Source organism: Silene latifolia, chromosome 9 (genome assembly GCF_048544455.1).
Source record: "Silene latifolia isolate original U9 population chromosome 9, ASM4854445v1, whole genome shotgun sequence".
Lineage (NCBI taxonomy): Eukaryota > Viridiplantae > Streptophyta > Magnoliopsida > Caryophyllales > Caryophyllaceae > Silene > Silene latifolia.
Genome location: NC_133534.1, coordinates 51409425 through 51433895, shown reverse-complemented (window position 1 = coordinate 51433895; position 24471 = coordinate 51409425). Strand labels below are relative to the sequence as shown.

The window sequence follows — 24471 nt, the reverse complement described above, 5'->3', positions numbered from 1 at the left end:
TCTGGTGAAAAGAATTCATTCTAAACCTAATGACGTATCTCCTATTTATAGGAGAGATCTTTTATTCAACCTAAGATATTAAAAACTCGCGTCTAACAACTAATTACTCGATCGAGCATATTAGAACCACTCGATTGAGCAACTTCCTGCAAAACCTCTCGATCGAGGTACAAAAGTACTCGATCGAGGAACTCCAAAATAGCACCTCTCGATCGAACACAAGAAGCATTCGATCGAGGTCTTCTTAATAGCCGAACTGCTCGATCGAATAGACTAGGTCAGCAAAAGTCTTTGATCGAGTCATCTTCCACTTAGCCAGCTCATTTGAATGTTGAATTGCTTCCGAGATGACTTCACGCATCCCAAGGCAGCAGCATTTCCGCTCCAGATCCACTCATCTCCTAAATGCAAGCTAAAGGGACAGTTCCAAGCTCAATTTTGCTTCTTTCAGGTCCACTCCTGCAATTAAAGCCAAACGAACCAAAGTAGACTATTCAGAGCATTTCGTAGCATAAAACTACGAGAATCGCATAGAAATACATGCATAAGAGGCTCAAAGAGACTATATAAAATGCACGTATCAGGGATTCCTCTTCACTTACTCCACCAATGTCTGATTTAGAGAAACGGTTCAAGTTTATCGAGGACCGTTTGAAACTGTCCCAGGGGAAGAACATGCAATATGAAAATGCTAGGGTCTATACCCTAATTCAAGACAAGTTGCCCACTAACTTTGTGCTCACTGATATCCCAAAGTTTAAGGGTGCGGAGGATCCGGTGCACCATGTCAAAGCTTATAAGGAATGCATGTCCTTGAAGGGACTTTCTGCTGTTATGCTCTCCCAAATTTTTGCTCAATCACTTGAAGAACACCCAAAGGCGTAGTTCTATAATCTTGAACTTAAGAACTTCCCTGCATTCGAAGATATCGCTACGGAGTTCTGTAAACATTATGTTGAAAATGTTGAAATTCAAACTAGCATGAGAACGCTAGAAGGTTATGACCCAGAAAGATAAAGAGGGTTTTACTGAATTCTACTCGAGATGGCGCGCAGAAAGTGTGAAATTGGCTAAAAAGCCAAAAGAAACCGAAATGGTGGACAAGTTCATAAAGAATTTACGACCTGTTTACCGTGATGCAATCAAATATCAAAACTTCAATTCTTTCAAATAATTGGCAAGAATCGGGAGAAAGGTTGAAGATGATGTCAGAGAGGCGCAAACTAAAAAATCTAAAGGGTATACTGGGGCCTCTTTTTCTAAGGGCAAGGCTCATGCAATGAGTCACTTTGTTGAAACCATCAATTTGTTAGAAGGACAATAAAAAAGGCCGTAGCACCAAAATCCTAGGACATTCACTGATATTGGATGTACCTACACTTATGCCTTCCAAAGGCTAATGGCCCAAGGAAATATAAAACCTATAGGTCCAACTCCGGATCCTCATACTGATAAACGAGGTAATTGGTACAAATCATATGCCTATTGTGCCTTCCATCAAGGGAAGGGTCATGATACTGAAAGGTGCTTTAGATTAAAGCACGAAATCCAAGATATGATTAAGAACGGAACGCTCCCAATCCCAACTGTGAAGCCCAATAACGTCACCAACCCTTTTGGTGATCATGCTAAAAGAAAATGTTAACTATTCCCATCTCATTCGTCCATGCCATCTGAAAGGGGTATTTGTCGGGAAGGTATTCGTGGATTGCTCCAAGTTCATGCCAAACTCGATGAATGAAATTCTAGTTGGAAATTTCGCTATCAATTATACTCCATATATTTTGGGAAGTGCTAATGAAATCAATGGGGTTTGGGCTACTGATGAAGACGATGTCTATCTTGCTAAGGGTGTTACCCTTAGATTTGACTCGATCTGGGCGCCCATACCGTGTGGAGAAGGCTAATCATGCCTCTTGATGAGGTCGTTTCTAAACCAAAAATAAATACCTAAGTACAACTAACTAATAGCTAGTAGTAAGTAGGGTCGATCTCCACAGGGAGGCTAAGTTGCTATCTATCTGTTTAATTCGGTCTGTCAGGGTGTCACAGAAATGGGGGTTTTGAATTGATTGTGAACTAACTAAACTACTGAAACTAAAGGCAAGAGAAGGGAATAAAGGAAATTAAAAATAAGAGGAAGGAAGTATGCTAGGAGTCGGTCTACCGTGGCAGCTATCAGATCTTATACTATCGGGAATACTACGGCGATTAGACTATTGATAAGAAGAGCTATGGTCGTCACCTTTCGGTCCTTAAACCGCCCTAGAGCGTAAACAGCTTAACTTTCGCCCTCACTGCAATACCCTATTGTAATTAAGCAAGCCTTCCCTTCCAATCTTTCGATCTAGGTCGGGGTTAACTAAATTTATGGTCTCCTGCATGCATTCATTCGACCGGATAACAATTAAATTGCCTAATACAATTCCTATCGCAAGACTAATCTATATAAGTCAATTAAAACATCGCTACCACGGCTTCCCTAATCCTAACATACCAGGGGAATTAGCTATGCATAATTAAGGGAGAACAAGAAATAAAGAAAGAACAAATAATAAACATTAAATTAATTAAAGAGAGAAAAGGGAAAGGAATTACTGAAATTAATCCGGAAATGAAAGAACAAAAGTAACAGTAGCGGTATATTCGAACCAGAGAGAAAGGGAACGAAGTAAAGTGTGTGAGAGAGTGCCCCCTACAATGACATACTGACTTCCTATTTATAAGAGAATAGGATTAGCTAAACCTAATTGACGGAAATTAACTAAAAAGTCCAAGCCCGTCAAAGATTGTTGCTCGATCGAGCACTTAAGGCTCTCGATCGAGTGATATTCCTTAGCATTCCTCTCGATCGAGAAAAATTCCTCTCGATCGAAGACTTCTTTCCCTTTAATCACTCGATCGAGAAGAAGTAGCTCTCGATCGAGCAAATGGGCTCTCGATCGAATAGAATTAGTTTTCGATCGAGCACTTCTCAGCGCGTAATTCCTGCTTTGCGCACTGAACTTCAAATGGCTGCCATTTCTTCGTTTCTTGGGCAAATAGGGCGATTCCGGTGGCGTTGGAAAGCTAAAAGGACAAAATTTCATCACCAATTAGAATCACCTGAATATCTGTTGTAGAATCCGAGATATGGCTCTCCAAAGTAGGCACTAGCAATTTGAAGTTCTTCCTTTGCTCGCCTAGCTATCTTTCTTCTTTGCGCATCTCAAAATAGCTACATTCCCGCTCCAAGTTCACTCTTCCTCCAAATGCATGCTAAAAGGACGGTAAAAGGCTTGATTTCACTACTTTTGGGTTCATTCCTGCAAATAAGACAAAATAACCCAAAGTAGCATATTCGGGCATTTCGTAGCATAAAACTACGATAAAAGCATAGAAATACGTGCATGAATTAGGCTAAAAAGACAATATAAAATGCACGTATCAAATCTCCCCAAACCAAACCTTTACTCGTCCTCGAGTAAACTAAAATGCAACTAAAGGAACGGAAAAAGATAACCCAGAGCTAGCTACAAATGCCCACTTAAGCCAATTTAATGCAAGCAAACTAACACTTGTAGCTAGACAGTCAAATGCAAACGAGTTGTAAGATGTTTATAATAAAGCTGAACCGTCGACCTTGCAAGACCTTCAATAATGGACTCTCACGGGTCACTCTTCTCTCATGAAGCAAAGGGTAAGCATATATATGTATAAGAGAGGAAGAGAAATAGTCGCTCACCTAGACTACGACCCACATAAACATGCATGCAACTAATATGATAGACAATTCTAACTACCAAACATACATTCCAACCAAACAAGGTCCTGTCACAGCCGAGGGCTTACAAAAATATGGTAAAGTGAGGCAATGGGTAAGAAAAGGCAAAACATTTATGGGAATGTGGAGGTATAGGTGATCAAGCTAGTACCTAAACAGAACCATATGAGACATATCCATTTCCAACTCAATTATGAATAAATACATGCCCTTCATTTGGCATAAAACTCACCAAACCGAACCAAACATACTCCTCAAATGATATAAAATAAAACATAGGAGCAGAAACCGTCAACAACCAAACAACATCTTTTTTTTTCTTTCTTTCTTTTTCTATTTTTTTCGGTTTCTCTTTCTTCTTCTTTTCCTGTTTTTTTTCGAATTCTTTTTTTTTTCAACTTCTCTTTTTTTTTTCTTTTTCACGTCATTTGTTCATCATCCTCCTTTCCTTCATAAAATACCAACTCCGAATCAACAGAATATGCGCCAAAATTTGATACAAGAGACAAAGATATCTGCAGAACAATCTAAACTAGCTTGACAAGGCAAAGCAAATGGGATGTAGTTAAGGGTCAACAGGCAAATTTGGCTAATGTGGAGTTTATGGGTAAAAATGAAAGAAAAGGGAAATTGTAAGCACCTCCCTGCATGTGACTCCAACCACTAACCCGAATGTATGACGGCAAAAAGCAATTGAATTTCATATATGTGCAAATTAATGATACATGCTATGCAAGGAGTATACTACTCACAATCTTACATGAAACTGGTCATAAATGACACCAGTTTATAAGGCTCTAATCCTTAGAAATTATAAGTAGGTTGCCAAAATTTTAGGTCAAGTCTATTCGTTCAGCTAAATTTAAACATTAACTCGTAGATTATGCAGAAGACAAAGCTAAAAGGATAATAGTTTAATGCAAGGCTTAAGCAAAAAGACAGTTGCAGTGCAATTTCATCATTGAAATCTACCGTTCCGACTCAACCTATATGCTAAAATAAACGTGAAATTTTTTTTTTTGAATTTTTAACAATTTTTTTAATTTTTATGGGATTTTTGGATTTTATGAAAATAAACAATGATGCAAACATAAATTAAATGTGATAACTGAAATGCAATAGAAACAAGATGCAGACACAGATATGGATGCATAACCTCCCCAAACCAAACCGTACAATGCCCCCATTGTACCAAAACATGGAAAGAAAATGCAAACTAAAGGAGAAAGAGAGGAAAAGCGGAAAACTCACAAAATGCGCGAATAAGGGGACCTCCCCAAACCGACCATGAAATGGGAGGTTGCTAAGGGCCCGAAAAACCATCTCAAGAAGCTAATCCAAGTCAAACGAGTGAATGGGCATGCAAAAACTGCTCGATCGACTGGAATAGTGGTCGATCGAGTGGTTCTCTAATCTGCAGGTGGTCGATCGAGTACAATTGCCACTCGATCGAGTGAATTCATCAGCAAAAGTGCTCGATCGAGTAGAATGACTACTCGATCGAGTGATCCTCGTGTAATTCTGCGCAAAACGCAATAAAAACAGCCCGAACTAACAAAGACAAGCTTAATCGAGACCGTCTATGGTATAAAAACCATTTATTACAACTGAAATAAAATAAAAATGCAAAATAAAATCGCCGGGTTGCCTCCCGGGTAGCGCTAGCTTCAGTCAGGTCCCAGCTCGACCTTCTTTTTCTTCGAGCCTCTATAATTAATCACGATCGGAAACACTCAAAGCGCGCGAAAGAACTGTCAAATAGCTGCACATGTGCTACACAACAGCATAAGTAGCACCAAAGTGGAATCAAGAAATAGGAAATGAAATTAAACAACCGTTTGAGTCTAGCAAATTTCCTATGAGCGCTCCCAAATTTATCCACAAAATAAAGGAGCGCGGGAGCAATTGTCAATATATTAGGGTCCTGATTCAGATTAACAGTTTTGAAATGACGAGGACGGTGAAAATCCGTTAAATTATGCGTCCACATATGAGAGGGTGTAGCATTAAAAGAAGGAGCACAAATTAAACGAGGCAATATACTGTTAAAACAAACAATAATGAAATTATCGCTTACTACCTCGGGTTGGTCGCTCTCAACGACGGAATCACTGACAAAGGAATGCATTACCTCATCCGTGCTAGTAGCAATTACCGTCTCAGCTGCTTCTTCATCAACCTCCTCAGTGGAATCCATCCCGTAAATCGCAGCTTCAAGTGTATCCGACTCGGCTGTGAATAAGGGAGGTTCACCATAACCTTCATCACGTCAAAATCGTCATCCAAAATGAACCCAGGTGACGAATTAAAGCTCCCAATGGCCAATTCAGTCGATCGAGCAGAATAATCACTCAATCGACCACTTTCCTCCCGCATCTCACTCGATCGAGTAACAAAATCACTCAATCGAGAACTATCCTCCTGCATGTCACTCGATCGAGAAGAGATATTACTCGATCGAGGACTTTCTTTCTGTACAGCGCTGATATCCTCGCATACACTCTGGAAATACGATAGCAAGTCGTCATCCGAAATATAGAAATCATTTTCAGCATTGGGCAACGCGGGTTCTTCATGGGAAAAACCGCTCTTGGTCAAGTACACCTCTTCTGGTTGCCGATCATCCAACCCAGGTACATTAAACCGAGCAATTTCAGATCGGCTCGGTGACTTGAGCACCCATATATCTATCATATTCTAGAATTAAGGATTTCAGCTCCGCGATTTCTTTTTTCTGTATATCACGAGGATCTTGTTGCGGTGGCCATTGATGGGGTGGATGTGGCGGCACAACTACAGCTGCATTGTGCTCAGCAGCACCACATCCCCAAGATTTCTTCCTTTCCCAACTAGCAGGTTTCTCAGCTTGGGCTTCAAACTGAGCAATTAGTCGGGAGACAGATGTCATCTTGGCAAGAGGGATCGATGGTACTCAAGCCTTCCCTTCGATAATCTCCCTCAGTAGCCTGTTTAATACACCTGTAGGCCTATCAAAACAGCACTAACGAAAAAGATAAGACGGCCTCAAGGTACTTAGTCTTCCCTTGAGGTGAAAGGACAAACAAAATAAAACAGATAAAAAACGTCGCCTCCCCAGCAACGGCGCCAAAATTTGATGAGGTCGTTTCTACACCAAAAATAAATACCTAAGTACAACTAACTAATAGCTAGTAGTAAGTAGGGTCGATCTCCACATGGAGGCTAAGTTGCTATCTATCTGTTTAATTCGGTCTGTCAGGGTGTCACAGAAATGGGGGTTTTGAATTGATTGTGAACTAACTAAACTACTGAAACTAAAGGCAAGAGAAGGGAATAAAGGAAATTAAAAATAAGAGGAAGGAAGTATGCTAGGAGTCGGTCTACCGTGGCAGCTATCAGATCTTATACTATCGGGAATACTACGGCGATTAGACTATTGATAAGAAGAGCTATGGTCGTCACCTTTCGGTCCTTAAACCGCCCTAGAGCGTAAACAGCTTAACTTTCGCCCTCACTGCAATACCCTATTGTAATTAAGCAAGCCTTCCCTTCCAATCTTTCGATCTAGGTCGGGGTTAACTAAATTTATGGTCTCCTGCATGCATTCATTCGACCGGATAACAATTAAATTGCCTAATACAATTCCTATCGCAAGACTAATCTATATAAGTCAATTAAAACATCGCTACCACGGCTTCCCTAATCCTAACATACCAAGGGAATTAGCTATGCATAATTAAGGGAGAACAAGAAATAAATAAAGAACAAATAATAAACATTAAATTAATTAAAGAGAGAAAAGGGAAAGGAATTACTGAAATTAATCCGGAAATGAAAGAACAAAAGTAACAGTAGCGGTATATTCGAACCAGAGAGAAAGGGAACGAAGTAAAGTGTGTGAGAGAGTGCCCCCTACAATGACATAATGACTTCCTATTTATAAGAAAATAGGATTAGCTAAACCTAATTGACGGAAATTAACTAAAAAGTCCAAGCCCGTCAAAGATTGTTGCTCGATCGAGCACTTAAGGCTCTCGATCGAGTGATATTCCTTAGCATTCCTCTCGATCGAGAACAATTCCTCTCGATCGAAGACTTCTTTCCCTTTAATCACTCGATCGAGAAGAAGTAGCTCTCGATCGAGCAAATGGGCTCTCGATCGAATAGAATTAGTTTTCGATCGAGCACTTCTCAGCGCGTAATTCCTACTTTGCGCACTGAACTTCAAATGGCTGCCATTTCTTCGTTTCTTGGACAAATAGGGCGATTCTGGTGGCGTTGGAAAGCTAAAAGGACAAAATTTCATCTCCAATTGGAATCACCTGAATATCTGTTGTAGAACCCGAGATATGGCTCTCCAAAGTAGGCACTAGCAATTTGAAGTTCTTCCTTTGCTCGCCTAGCTATCTTTCTTCTTTGCGCATCTCAAAATAGCTACATTCCCGCTCCAAGTTCACTCTTCCTCCAAATGCATGCTAAAAGGACGGTAAAAGGCTTGATTTCACTACTTTTGGGTTCATTCCTGCAAATAAGACAAAATAACCCAAAGTAGCATATTCGGGCATTTCGTAGCATAAAACTACGATAAAAGCATAGAAATACGTGCATGAATTAGGCTAAAAAGACTATATAAAATGCACGTATCACCTCTATTTCTAAGGGTGTTCCGGATAAGACATCCACTAAAGATCCTGCAATAGTCGAGGTTCTTGGTGATGGGTCGACCTTAGAGGCTTCCCTCATCAAATAACTACAAAAGACTGAGGTAGACAACTCTACTTGGGAGCGAGCTCTCAAACAGGAAAATGATAGGATGAATAAGCTAATGAAAGAAAGGATGTCCCAGCCTTGTTACCTAAAGCTGCAACATGGTAAAGAAGAAAATATGAAAAGATGGGATGCACGCTATTTGGGCTTCATCAAGAATCCCTCTGAACCTATAACCCTCTATGGTACATACGAGAAGTCACCTGCCTACAAAGTCGGTTCTTCAAAAGATCTCATGGTATACTACATACTACCTAGATGTGGGTAGGATGCAACTTCCATAATTAAGGCTACAAAGGCTTGGCACCAGTGGTGGTTTAGATCAGCAAAGAGGATGTCAGATTTAGAAGCAAAAGCAAAGAACGATTTAGACATTTTCAGTATCATGGATGAGAAATTATTTTGCCCTTAAAGGCAAGATGTTCAAACCAGATGATAATTCTGGGTCTGAGTCTGAGTCTGAGTTGAATCCTAGGGTTGAGTCTAAGGAGTCAAGTGTTAAAAACACCCCATCCCCAGTCTTTCCTTCTCATGTACCCCTTCCTAATGCTAGTATTCCGGTTCCTGACCCGAATACCTCTATCTCGCCACTGACCTCTGATCAGTTGGCTCAAATGTTGGCGTACTTTGCGCAATTTTAAATCAATAATAACATGAACCAGTTTGCTTATGACTTGTCTTATTTACATTGCAATTCGATTTTTGAAAATGATTGTTTTAGTAATGACATTGAAAATGAGGTCGAAGACGAACAGGGCGAAGATGGTGAGGAATTTGAACCACCTCCACAATTGGTCAAAGGGTTGGAGGAATATGATCTCAAAGGAATTCGATAATCGAAGGTACATAAACCATTAATGTGGGAACCCTATTAGAACCACAAGAGCTTAAGATAGGAACTACCTTAGATCCCGCTGAGAAACAAGGGTTCATTGATATATTGGGTGAATTCAAAGATGTGTTTGCATGGTCTTACAAAGACATGCCAGGAATTGACAGGGAAATTGCAGAGCATAGAATTCCGATTAAACCGGGTTTTAAGCCAGTGAAACAAATGCTACGCAGAACCCGAACCGAGTGGTCCTTAAAAGTTAAAGAAGAAATTGATAAACAGTTCAAAGTTGGGTTTATCAAGGTGCCGGAATACTCAGATTGGGTTGCGAATGTGGTGCTAGTACCAAAGAAAGATGGGAAAGTTCGGGTTTGCGTTGATTTTCGTTACCTAAACAAGGCAAGTCCGAAGGACGATTTTCCATTACCTCATATCGATATCTTGGTTGACAATACCGCCAATCATGCCCTTGTATCTTTCAAGGACGGGTATGCTGTCTACAATCAGATAAAGATAACCAAAGAAGATATGTATAAGACAGCCTTCACCTCACATTAGGGTACTTACTGTTACACAGTGATGCCTTTTGGTTTGATAAATGTCGAGGCAACATACTAAGGAATAGCGATGACGTTGCTACATGACATGATGCATAAGGAAGTAGAGGTCTACGTTGATGACATGATCGTTAAATCAAAAGAACATAGTGGTCATCTCGAAGCATTAAGAAAGTTTTTCGAGAGATTACGAAAATACAACATGAGGTTGAATCCGCAGAAATGTGCATTTGGAGTTACTTCTGACAAGCTTTTGGACCACATCGTTAGCCACTGTGGCATCGAAGTTGACCCATCAAAGATTAAAACCATTATGGAAATGCCCCATCCAGAGACCAAGAAGCAAATTCGAGGTTTCCTGGGCCGAGTACAATACATAAGTCGATTTGTCTCAAGATTGACAATGATATGTGAGCCGATCTTCAAGAAGTTGAAAGCTAGAGAACATGAAATATGGGACGATCACTGTCAAGCAACATTTGATAAAATTAAAGAAGTTCTATCCACACCGCCAGTTCTAAGCCCGCCTATATCTCGACTACCATTATCGCTATATCTAACTGTCACGGATACTGCAACGGAGGCTATGTTAGCCCAAACTGTTGACAAAGAAGAAATAGTCATTTACTACATTAGTAAAAATTCTTAGAATATGAATTAAAATACACACCTATTGAAAAGGCATGCTTGGCCCTAGTTTGGGCAACGAAGAAGTTAAGAAACTATATGCTCAGTTACAGCGTGAGTGTTTATTCGAAAATGGATCCAATCAAGTACCTATTTGAAAAACCGGTGCTAAATGGCAGAATGTCAAGATGGACTCTCATGTTATCAGAATTCGATCTCAATATGTGCCCTTAAAAGTAATTAAAGGAAGGGTGGTGGCCGATTTCCTTGCCAACAATCCAATCGAAGAAGCCGAGGTAGTCGATACTTGGTCATTTCCCGATGAAGATATGGTTCACATAGAAGATGATGTGTGGGACCTATACTTTGATGGAGCATTAAACTTCATGGGATACGGAGTCGGAATTCTAATCTCCCCGAAGGGTGAACACATGCCAGTATCGATCAAATTGGACTTCAACGTGACAAACAACGCTGCAGAATATGAAGCATGTCTACTGGGCTTACGCGGTGCGCTCGATTTAGGCGTGAAAAAGCTGCTAGTGCACGGGGACTCGTATTTAGTGATCAATCAAGTAGTCGGGTCATGGAAAATCAAAAGTAGTTGTTTGGCTCCTTACCAAGTAAGGATCGAGGAATTAGAACAATACTTCGACGATGTCAAATATGTTCACCTCCTGAGAGATGAAAATCAATTTGCAGATGCACTATCAAAACTGGCCGAGAGCACTTGTTAGTTATTTAGACCAAATTAATACTCATTTTATGATATCAAAATTACAAATTAATTTTGGGTGGTCTAAATCTACATGCATGCAAAGCAAAATATAAAAGAGATGGTATTAAACCATTTTAAGACAAAAATTCCTTACATTGTTATAAGGCAAAATGGGCACAACTCAAGGACTCCTTCCTTGATCAATATTCCCGAGCATATGGATAGTATGTCGATATGTGTCGAAAGAAGATCGTCACCCTCTTATGTGAATGCAATTAGTGATACTGAAGAAAGTGAAACTGAACCTTGGTATATGGCTATTCTAAAGTACAAAGAAATGGGAGAGTACCCTGCCGACCTTGATACAAGAGGGAAACGTGCCTTACGGATGTTGGCATCCTAATTTATCAAGACAGATGGCGGACAGTTATACAAATGAACAACCCAAGGTGTTTTGCTACGATGTATTGATAAGCCGACTGCTGAGAAGTTAATGGAAGAAGTCCATGATGGAGAAAGTGGGCCACACATGAACTCACGCATGCTGGTTCGAAAAATTATGAGATTGGGCTGTTATTGGATTATGATGGAGACAGATTGTCGTAGATATGTCAGACATTGCCATAATTACCAGATTTTTGCAAATATCCAACATGTACCACCCTCTATGCTATATACCATGACATCACCTTGACCATTTTCAACCTAGGGAATCGATATAATTGAAAAAGTAAACCCATCCAAAATGGGAGTGCATTGTTTTATCCTTGTTGCAATTGACTATTTCACGAAGTAGGTAGAGGCGAAGTACTATAGAAAACTTTTAATACTCCACTGAACCAAAAACGTTATTCGGGTGGGGTACCCTCTTGAAGAGGTCCATTGATTGGCTTAAAATCTGACTAGTACTTAAAAGGATTAAAACTATTACTCATATAAACAAAGTTCACTTTCTTTTCTGGTTATCCATGCAAAAGAACTCCACAGTTAAGCGTACTTGGCTGAGAGTAGTCTTAAGAGGGGTGAACTCCTGGGAAGGTTTTCGAGATGTGCATGAGTGAGGACAAAATGCACTGGAAAAGACCCGTGTAGATCCGTAGGCCATGTACACGAGCTACCGTAAGTGACCGCTCCCGACCCTAGGTTTGGGTCGGGGTGTTAGAGAACTCAAAGCGAAGCAAGTGACAAAGTTCATTCAGAATAAAATTATTTGATGATATGCGGTACCATATGAGTTCATCAGTGATCACGAGACTCATTTCCAATCTAAAACCGAAACTATACTTCAGAAGTATAAGATAAAGCAACACAAGTTATCACCCTATCGACCACAGACAAACAGTACGGTAGAAGATGCTAATAAAACATTTACTGGCATTTTGAAAAAGATGTCGGATAAATACCGTGAATGGCCTCACAAGATACCCTTCGCATTATGGGGGTACCGAACTTCAATTAGAATAGCCACGGCACCAACTCCCTAATATTTGCTTTATGGAATGGAGGAAGTTCAACCAGTTCAATTAGAAATACCGTCTCTGAGAATATTGCTTGAAAGTCAGATCCCAGAAGCGGATTGGGTCCAAGCCCGATATGATTCATTAGTGATGCTCGATGAGAGACGTTTGAATGCACTACATCATGTACAACTCTATCAGAAGAGGATAGAGAGAGCTTTTAATAAGGTGAAACCTTGAGGAATCAAAGAAGGGGATTTGGTTTTGAAATCTGTTCATGCTTTGTTACCAGTGGACCCGAGGGGCAAATTTAAACCGAATTGGGAAAGCCCTTATTTGGTGAAGAAAAGTTTTTCGAGAGGTGTCGTTCGACTAACAGATCTGGATGGGAATGCTTTTTTGAATTCTACAAACTTGGATCAATTGAAGAAGTATTATCCTTGAAAAGGGCCTCATTCTCAAATGTTATGAAATAATATTCGAATTGCTTTGTACTTAGAATAAGTTATCAGTTGTTGGCATTTGCTGACACTGCATAAAATATTTTACGGGAGAACTACGAACTCGCTTTGATTCTGTTGCAAAGCAGATACGTAGGCAACTCTTTAAAAGAGTACAACCAAAATACGAAACGTGTAATACAAAAATGAAATTTTTGAATGCATAAAATTGGAGATTTATAATAAATAATAGTTTTTATTTATTCTTAAATTCCGAGCGAAGCTCATTACAAAGTTTTATTCTGGGCTAAGCCCATCACACACAAACCAGAAAGGAAAGCACACAACGATAATATGAGATAATAAATAGTAAAAAAGACAAGCTAAGACCTAGCCTAAGCCGAGCCTGGGTCACGTGGCCCATCACGACGAGATGACGTCTCACCCATCATCACTCTCGCCTTTTTCTTTGAAGGAATTACACTTTCTTCGCGCTGGCCAAGTCAGTCCTTCACACTTGGTCGAGGACAGAGCCTTTCAGCTAAAGTCGGCCCATAACTAGCCTTCGAACCCAACCTTTGCCAAACACTTGAAGTCTTAGTGTCAATCTTAGGATTCTTGTCAGTCTCAGGTCCAGACTCGGGAACGACCAGGAACGATTCTTGGTGTAACACCCCTGATTTTTGGCTAAATAAAAACAAACTTTTACATATGAAACGCGCCGAAATACAGAGATATTATAATTAATATACAAAGTTTTTCTTACAAAATTTCTCTTAAAATAAAATATACAAAATGAACGAAAACTTTAACAAAGCTTTAAATAAAATCTTGACTTGAAATCAAATCCTTTTTAAAACGGCAGCGGAAGACCTGAAAACAAAACCAGAAGACAGAAATGACTACCCCTATGACGAGTAGCCCCGAAGGGAGAAAAACACGTCAGCCGGAAAGCTGAGTAACAGATAATACCTCAATATAAGCAGAATAGTTTTTGGTCATGGTGTGGAAACACGGACACGTAAAAATAAAAATAAACAGAGAGAATAATAAAAACACTCCCATAAACTAATTTGAACCCCTAACTTATTCCATACTATTCCTTTAATACAACTCTTATCTCATTCCTCCACAATTAACCAATTTTCATCTCCCTACTCCGTCTCACTCATTACTCCGTCTCATAATATAATACTCAAAAGTAGCCAAGTATCGCATTCTCATCATCTACCCTAAGACCAGGACAAGGGGTGAGTGAACTGGGGGATAAAACCGCGAAACAATATTTCCATCTCAATATCGATTTCAAACAATATAACTAACTCAAAACCATGGCCACACTGGACCGTAAACATAACTCGGCTCAAAGCCCCATAACTCATAACTCAATACCAGTAACCAGATTTCCATCTCAATTTCAATAACGATATTGTCAAAGGTTCAAAGAACCGTGCTCAACACTTAGGAAAAAACTCTAAGCTACTCACTCACAAGTCGAGGTCAAAGAGAAAGACAATTAAAATACAACACTATAAACAATCTCAATCCAAATATGTACTCGCAAGTTGTAGCCGTTGAGAAATTTACCATACAGGTGCAATACCAAGATTAAGTGTTAAATTGAATAAACTCACTGCCAAAAACCCATCGTAATTCCTGACTTTGCATTAACATTCCACCAAGCATTAGCTAACACTCACAACATAAACCTTACAAACACACTGATGTACTATTCATTGTATAATACCATTCCATCATCTTTAATTTCGTATCCACAACCAATTCCAAACCCGCAAATAAACTGAACTCATCTCACAAATATAATTAGTACTACTCTTATTATACCAATAACAATAATTATCATCATATAATAAAACAAATTCCACACCTAAACTTCACATAAAAATAGCAATTAGCACATATTTCATACAACCCCGAACAATAATAAGATTAATAGGATCAGTAGAATCGTGTTACCTTACTCTTGCAAAACTATTTCGCAATTGCTCCAAAAATATGACCATAAAGAGGAATAAAGGCGGTGGCTAAGCGAATATGCCGACGACGGATCAACAAGGTCGAATAACAGGTTTAAGGGGGAAGGAGAAAAAGCATGGAACCGAGTATGACAGTGAGTTGAGAGTCGTGGCACTTGTTGATGAACGGTATACATGATCTGCGGCTGATAACTTTTAGAAGGCAGAGATTATTGTGTTTGGTTCTTTTATATTGTATACTAGGCTTAGGGTTAATTATTATTGGTGCTAAAATAGGAAAACGAGGCATTAAAGAATAGGAATCTTTGACTTAAGTGTTTTAGGTAATATTATATGGGATGGAAGCAAAAGTAACGGATGTTTAGAAGAAATAAAGGGAACAAACTTGACAAACACCCAACTTTCCAATATCACAATTTTATACACATTTTAACAACTAAGTGTTAAAATATACGGGTTATTACAATCTACCTTCCTTAAAAAGAACTTCGTCCCGGAGTTCGAGTTTAGAAAATAATGACACAATAAAATTTGAGAGGTATTACACTTGGAAATAAGTTTTGTTCAGCAAGTTGTCTTGGCGATATTTTCAATCCACGACATCGTCCTTTAGAAGCTTTCTCCTAATTTTGAAAGATGGTTCGGTAACCCATTCAAATAAGAGGGAGAGACTCATGTTGATTTTGAGGGGTCAAGCATATGCCAAATAGTCCTACCATTTTAAACCTGGAGCCAAGCACGACACTTAGAATGAGTGACATCGAAGATTGGCCCACGAACAACTTCGATGGCTGGAACAGTCTATCGACGATCGAATTGCCAAAGTACTCGATCCGAATAAATATAGATGGAACGATCTAGGCTCAGCAGTGTGATATACCTTGTCCTGTCAGTGTTAGGGAGGCCGCTGAATGAGTCCACAGAAAGCCAGGGTAAGATCCAACGAACATGGGACCCGACTCCAATAGTCAGTATTTCACGCCTATAAGTCGATGTCTGGCCAAAGGCACACACTAGAGGTCGAGCAGTGAAGCTGCTCACATGATATTTCTTGGATCCAGAAGTTGGGTGTATAACCCGAGTCTCTCGAAGAGCCACGTCTGTCAACGGAAGGGATAAGAAAAGAAAAAGAAAAAAGAAAGGCCGCAGCCGAAGAAAAAAGAAAAAAACCGAAGCCTAGAAAAAAAAACTTGCAGAAGACGGGTAGATCCGGTGTATGCAACAGTTTGGTTGGATTTCCGAGCATCTAGGCCTCTGATAGTCTCAGCTAAAATAATCTAAGCCGGGTTCAGATGACCCTCCATATGTTCTACGACTTGAATAAGTTAGGCCTGACCTTGACAAGTCGGACCTTCTATACTTCCCTCGAAGCAGTAAAGATGCAACATGAAAAACCAAAAGGCGCGACGACGATAAATAGTCGGGATTGCCGGGTCATAAGTAGTTTTGAATTATGAAATCAACGCGAGTAAGTTTACTCGCCCTCCATTAACATTGTCACGGGTTTTGCTACGAGATAGACCCATATATGTGCGATATTTCCGTTCCCATCTGGATAAGAAATCAGGAATTACGGGTTCACGAGTAGTTCTCCACCCTCATAAAACCGTAAATTCTTTGGGAAGAGGGCAGATTCCCCTTCAGGAAATATGAAGACGTGATGAACTAGGTCCCACATCTTCAAACACTCGTCTAGAAAGACGATCTGGGTTCTAATTTACGAATGCAAGATTATCTGTTGAATTCCAGCATCAAGAAGGTTTTGTGTTTCTCGTCCTCTGAAATCAGTAGCCCAGCCCTTCATATTTCCGATCAACGATTTTATGATGTGAAAAGTTTAAGGAAACAATTTGAAGAAGATATAGAATTATGATTGAACCAAATCTCCTTATATAGAAAATAAAGAGGCAAACACATCCAGGAAACTTGGAGTGCCGCCCAAGCAAGCACCGAATGGGCCTCGGTCGACATGCCCGATGGGCCTAAGGGTGGGTCGCTGTAATACCCCGTATTTTATTTGAGCGAGATATTATTATTTAGTAGTATCGTAAAAGTAATTAATTGATTCATATTGTAAGATGAGTCGGGTTTATAGTTTTAGGTGGCATTTTTGGGTCAGGATGTCATAACCCATTTACCCATTTACCAAATGTTATAACCCATTTACCCATTTACCATATAACCTAATTTTAACCTAAGTTTAACCTAATTCTACCCTAACACAAAACGTCCTACTCCCTCAACCCGCCTCCCTCACGCCTCCCTTCTTCATCAACACCATTCATCTGCTTTCACGCATAAAGAGAGAGAGAGAGTGAGCCTGAGTGGTGACCGTGCAACAGGGAGGAGCTAGGAGCGAATGGCGACGACTGTGGGTGGCCGTGGTGGCCGTTGTAGTGGCGGGAAGGTAAGCAGTTAACTCTTTTCTCTGTTTTCATATTTTCTGTCGGGGTCTTGGTGGTTGTGTCGTGTCTGTTAAGGGAGTTTATGGGGGTTGTTGACAGGGTATAGGAGTAGGGTGGTAAGGGGCGAGTGTAGTGGTGGTGGTTAGGGCGGTTGTTGGTGGTGATAGTGGCGGAAAAAGGCAGCAGCGACAGGGGGTGGCAAAGGGGTTATAATACGGGTTTTCAGGCGAGTTTAGAGGGGTAAGGTTTGGGCGGCACCACCGTGGACTAGGGGGAGGTCGAAACGGTGGTGCTGTGGTGTCTGTGTGCGTGGGTTGGCAGCGAGTTGACTGGTGGTTGTTTGGGCAGTGGTTAGTTAATAGTGCGGTGGTGGCAGGTTGAGAACGAGAGGTGTTGGTGATGCGTGGTGGTGAACCAGGCCAAATGGCGGCCTTGGTTTGAACCGCCGGCGGCAGTCGACCCCAGTGGGGGTGGTTGTTGGTGGCTGGGTTGATGTGGGGACCACGACTGGTGGTTGTCGCGGTGGTTTAGGTGGTACGTGAGGAGAGTGGGTGCGTGTGAAGGGGGTGCGGGCTGTTTTGGTTTTGAAACGGGTTTTTCATAATTTAATCGCTATGTTTCGTAGTGGGGCGTATTCTAAATTAATTAATTATTCCCGAGACATTAAATAATTTATTTAATTTAATCCCCGAGTCGTTTAAATAATTAGAGATGGACTTTGGGTCGGGACTGGTTAAAATGGAAAGTTACTATATCGGGAAAGTTTCTATTTTGGGAGATTGCTATATTTAGTAGTTAGTAATTATAAATATTATAATTGTTTTAGGTGACGGATTCGTGAAGGATCGATAATCGTTTGTTGCTTTATTTTTCTGGATTTGCTTGAACTACTTAATTGGAATTGCTGGCACCTTGAGGTAGGGAAATACACTTGTCCTATTATCGTTGTTGAATTGTGTTGACTTGATTCGTGGTTGTTGATTTACGTTATGTTTCATATACGGGAAGATGATTGACTGAATTGATTATATTGAGTATGATATCACAACATCGGGTAATCAGCATAATTTTATGATTTATCAGTTCATCGATTTATATATATATATTGTGTTGCATCAATTTCTTTTGAGCATTCATATGCATTGGAGTTGGAGGATGGTGTGGTAGTGACGATGTTGAGATACGATGTGAGTTGTGATAAGGCCCGGCGGGTTCTCGGGACTTGCCCTGGTGTCCTCAACAAGCGAGTGGCGATCGGCTACGGTCGATATATATAGTCTACCTGGGGATCGGTATGGGTCAAGTTGTCCGGGTTATGAGATATGAGAAATGAGATATGAGATACGAGTTGAGATGGAGATGGAGGTGACGGAGGATCATGCATATCATATTTTGTCGTTTTATTGTTTTCCCTACTCGGCCATCGCGGTGACCACCCCGTGTATTCGTGTACGCCCGTGATGATCCAATTATTGGGAGCGGTTGACAGGTATTTCGAGACTGATGGGAGCTGGCCGGGAAGAGAGCTTGGATGACTGACTTAGTGCCTAGCCCACCTTAGTCTTATTAGTAGATTTATCAGACTTTATCTCTTGGTCATATTTTTGGAGGCTTTGTTTAAATTCCAGTTGTAACCTCACTATGAACATTTTAATAAAGTACTGTGTTTCTTTCCTTTGTTATCTACTGCCTCGGGTTTCCGAGATGGTAACACCGTCATTTATCTGAGGAGTCCTAGTTCAGGCCCTTAAATAAATGGGGGTGTTACAAAATGGTATCAGAGCGAACGATCCTCAGGCCTAAACCAATGAATCCAATGAACATAGGAAAAGTCTAAATAAAATAAACCCCGGGATAGAACTGTTAGGAGCACACTAAGGTAAGGTATGAGTTAGGGGCCCCCTCACACCGAACCAGCGGCCCTCTCAGTTTGACCCGGAAACCCTGAGTGTATATGAGAGAAAGGGTAGCAAAGTTGCTTGAGGTAGAGCATGAAATTCCTACATCGTTGTCTAAGTGTTAACTGATTGATACATTGATTATTGCATAATCGAGTAATGTATACCTTGCGACCCATATATTCTAACCTTTCTGCAGGACAATTCTACGGTAAGTATTTTGTATGAATGATGACGTGAGCATATGATGTTGTAGAAATGAGAAATAAAATTTTCGAGTTCAGGTTAATAATCAATGAAGTGTTGTGGTAGCCGTGAGTATGAAAATAATTGCGAGTCGATGATAGTACCTAGTTGGATGTTGAATGATGTGTTGATTGTACTATTATGCCTAGTAATATGCGGTTATGTGATCCCGAAGCCATGCTAGTATAGTATTGTGATAGTAATTAGAAACACTGTTGAATTGCATGTTTTTAGTCATAGCAATCGTGATTTAGATGTAAGGAGTAGATCGAGATGCGAAGGGATTCTACGGGATAGATGTTTACGAAAGTACAGTGTGAGATTTAAGTTAGGATGATTTAGTATCGATAGTATGGTTGTAAGAGTTTGAAACATAGAAAATGAATGACCTAGTGCTGAAACACGTTGTATGATTTTACTCTCGAATTGATCTTACTGCCATTTCTTTTCTGTTTATTGCCTAGGGATGAAAATTTTATGAGAGATAGCCTCGTGAGTTAGTGTTCATTTGGCGTTGGTTTCATGCTTATATGATATACGGATTAGGAGTAATAAATATTTTAGTGGGCTGTGGTCAGGAAGTTCCTGTGCAGTGATGTTTTGACCAAAGATTTTGTATAAGTCCTCATTTAAATTGTATTAATAATTTTTGCATAATTCCAACTCTATCGATCAGAAGATTCACATATGTTTTCAAATTGACAAACCACGAAAATTCTTGATGTCTCTATATTAAACGGTAGGTTTTGCAAACTGACCCAAGTCTTGGACCAATTGCTGTCACATGTTTGTTTGGACCAACTGAGTTGTAAAATTCTTTAAAAATGAAAATTTTGTGCTTTGGACCTAATTCTTTTTCCCCTGTGTTTTTAACTCTCCGTGTTTTATAAAGATAATATGAATCAAGTTTTAATCGGACGGTTATTTATTCGTGATCTTTGAAAGTTACAACGTGAAACATGACTTGTAAAATGTGTGTTCTAGGTTGAGTTTCATGCAGTTGTTTGAATAATTCATGAGCCTTAGTAATGTGAATTTATAATGCTTTATATGACGATAATAGCACGCATGTTCAGTAATTATGTATCTTAACAAGTGTTAAAATTAAAACTTAGTTGATAACATTGTTGGCATGATAGCGTGAGTAAAATGGGATAGCTTAAATTGATTCTTAATCAAGGGTGAAATATTTTATACGAATCCAGTTGTTGCATATCTTATGTATGTTTGGCATGTTGTACTATCTCTAGTATGTTCATCATATTTGCATGATGGTCGGATATATATATAAATATAAAACTATGTTGTCATATCTTGGTGAAGTTGAGGGCGTTAAAAGTTAATTGATTGTTCTAATATCCACACATGAATAATTATAATAATTATGTCTAAATGATTACACATGGGTGGTAGTAATGAGTATGTCTAAATGTTCACACATGTAGGATGCATCTGAGTTCCAATGTATTTCACATGAGTTGTGTGCCCATAGTTATATTTATTACCGTCATCGCATTAAATTATTTCAGTTGGACCTACACCTATAACATGATAATAAACAGTGTTGTTATTCCTTATTGAATATGTTCGTTATTACAATGTCATGGAATGCTAAAGTGATTCTTGCAATTGTATGGGTGTGATATAAAGGAAACTGTTTGATATAACACGACAATTGGCATATCTATATTCTCGAGTCGTTACTATCAATTATAATATAATAAGATTGTTATGATAACTATGTTGACAAATATAATAGGATAACCCTTTGATGATTCACATGATATGCATTGGTTTAAATGATAGTCATTATAGTTACATTTAATTGAGCCTACGAGTTGCCTAATTATTCAATCATGCAAATCAGAGAAGTTGTTCAAGTTGCTAATCTTTTTTCATAACTAGTGTTCTACAAAGTATATGATGGCAAATATGTGTTTAAACTATTTATACAATATTTCTTGTTTTGCTGAAAATGAATTATACTAAGTTGCTGGACACAATTGAATGATATGGTTGCTAAAATGTGAAACATAGGTGTGATATGGAAGTAATGTTGTCGTTCTCATTGATTATATGTAGTTACTTTTATTGGGAAACATGTTTTCAAAATTGATATCGTGCAAACAATTTTTATAATTTAAAATATGAATTATGAGTATGTTGTTGATTGCTTAAATTCATCGACCTAATTCGTGACCTAAACCAGTGAGTGAGTAAATGGTTGTATGGACATGCCAATAAGATCCTGTGATTGTGATAGATAGTAGTGGTAGATCTATTTCTGTGATATGTTTACAAATGTGAGAAGTTCTTAAATTGTTTTGTTGATTTTGCTCTCGCTCGTTCATAGTCTATAATTGATCATCAAATTTATTAGTTGTGAAACCGTGTAAACCATGATTCCTTTCGTGTTGTTCTTTTAGTTGATGTTGTGTTTTTAAGTTACGCATGAGCTAGTAATAAATGTTACGTGTTGACAATCAGTTAATTCCTTAATAAAACCTTGTTTCGACCTTAATGTTGATGCGCAACCTCTTATCGTGTATTCTTTCCTGTCACGTGTGGTTGATAATGATTTTGTTGCATAGGTATATGAAAATTTGAAAAGAGGTTACGAGGACGTAACCATGTTTCTAGTCGGATAGGATTGTAAAATCTTAATGTTTATATTGCACTTATTTGTAGATGGTAGTTTTGATCAAGTAAATGTTTCGTTGTGGGGTACCTATGCAAATGAGTTCTATATGTTTTGTTCCTACTTCTGTTAGTTGGTTGAGGTGTAAAAGAAGAGTATAGTTAAACTACTGGTATTGAGTTATGAGTGGTAGGGCCTTTGTGCCGAGTTACGTTTACGGTTCAGTGAAACCATGGTTATTGACTTACTTGAGTCTGTGATCGGAATTTAAATGGAAGATGACGGTGTTCTCAGATGAATATTTAGTTGTTATACAGTTGTGTTCTCAGGTAGTAATTAGTCGTAGTTAATTGAGTTAAGTAACGACGAGTTAAACTTCGGGACGAAGTTTATTTTTAGGAGGGCAGAATGTAACATTCCGTATTTGTTATGTTAATTGAGGTGTCAAAAGTGTGTGTTAACCGTGTTAGAAATGCATGACGTCCGTATGTACGATATACAATACCCTTCTGATGTTTGAGTACGGGAGCGAACTTCGGGACGAAGTTCATTTTAAGGGAGGGAGACTGTAATACCCCGTATTTTATTTGAGCGAGATATTATTATTTAGTAGTATCGTAAAAGTAATTAATTGATTCATATTGTAAGATGAGTCGGGTTTATAGTTTTAGGTGGCATTTTTGGGTCAGGATGTCATAACCCATTTACCCATTTACCAAATGTTATAACCCATTTACCCATTTACCATATAACCTAATTTTAACCTAAGTTTAACCTAATTCTACCCTAACACAAAACGTCCTACTCCCTCAACCCGCCTCCCTCACGCCTCCCTTCTTCATCAACACCATTCATCTGCTTTCACGCATAAAGAGAGAGAGAGTGTGAGCCTGAGTGGTGACCGGGCAGCAGGGAGGAGCTAGGGGCGAAAGGCGACGACTGTGGGTGGCCGTGGTGGCCGTTGTAGTGGCGGGAAGGTAAGCAGTTAACTCTTTTCTCTGTTTTCATATTTTCTGTCGGGGTCTTGGTGGTTGTGTCGTGTCTGTTAAGGGAGTTTATGGGGGTTGTTGACAGGGTATAGGAGTAGGGTGGTAAGGGGCGAGTGTAGTGGTGGTGGTTAGGGCGGTTGTTGGTGGTGATAGTGGCGGAAAAAGGCAGCAGCGACAGGGGGTGGCAAAGGGGTTATAATACGGGTTTTCAGGCGAGTTTAGAGGGGTAAGGTTTGGGCGGCACCACCGTGGACTAGGGGGAGGTCGAAACGGTGGTGTTGTGGTGTCTGTGTGCGTGGGTTGGCAGCGAGTTGACTGGTGGTTGTTTGGGCAGTGGTTAGTTAATAGTGCGGTGGTGGCAGGTTGAGAACGAGAGGTGTTGGTGATGCGTGGTGGTGAACCAGGCCAAATGGCGGCCTTGGTTTGAACCGCCGGCGGCAGTCGACCCCAGTGGGGGTGGTTGTTGGTGGCTGGGTTGATGTGGGGACCACGACTGGTGGTTGTCGCGGTGGTTTAGGTGGTGCATGAGGAGAGTGGGTGCGTGTGAAGGGGGTGCGGGCTGTTTTGGTTTTGAAACGGGTTTTTCATAATTTAATCGTTATGTTTCGTAGTGGGGCGTATTCTAAATTAATTAATTATTCCCGAGACATTAAATAATTTATTTAATTTAATCCCCGAGTCGTTTAAATAATTAGAGATGGACTTTGAGTTGGGACTGGTTAAAATGGAAAGTTACTATATCGGGAAAGTTTCTATTTTGGGAGATTGCTATATTTAGTAGTTAGTAATTATAAATATTATAATTGTTTTAGGTGACGGATTCGTGAAGGATCGATAATCAGATTTGTTGCTTTATTTTTCTGGACTGCTTGAACTACTTAATTGGAATTGCTGGCACCTTGAGGTAGGGAAATACACTTGTCCTATTATCGTTGTTGAATTGTGTTGACTTGATTCGTGGTTGTTGATTTACGTTATGTTTCATATACGGAAAGATGATTGACTGAATTGATTATATTGAGTATGATATCACAACATCGGGTAATCAGCATAATTTTATGATTTATCAGTTCATCGATTTATATATATATATATTGTGTTGCATCAATTTCTTTTGAGCATTCATATGCATTGGAGTTGGAGGATGGTGTGGTAGTG

General features: G+C 39.6%; 1 protein-coding gene across 1 annotated transcript; it reads left to right on the top strand.

Moving 5' to 3' along the window:
* Nucleotides 1–9968: 9968 nt before the first annotated feature.
* Nucleotides 9969–11262, top strand: LOC141601030 (uncharacterized). The gene is made up of 3 exons (XM_074421292.1): nt 9969–10105; nt 10169–10499; nt 10705–11262. The coding sequence occupies exons 1-3, from the start codon at nt 9969–9971 to the stop codon at nt 11260–11262; spliced, it is 1026 nt and encodes a 341-aa protein (XP_074277393.1).
* Nucleotides 11263–24471: the final 13209 nt, after the last annotated feature.

Coding starts and splice junctions, on each gene's coding strand:
- LOC141601030 (XM_074421292.1), top strand. CDS start 9,969: ATGACGTTGCTACATGACATGATGCATAAGGAAGTAGAGGTCTACGTT. Junction 10,106..10,168: donor TTACGAAAATACAACATGAG/GTTGAATCCGCA, acceptor CCACATCGTTAG/CCACTGTGGCATCGAAGTTG. Junction 10,500..10,704: donor AGGCTATGTTAGCCCAAACT/GTTGACAAAGAA, acceptor GCTAAATGGCAG/AATGTCAAGATGGACTCTCA.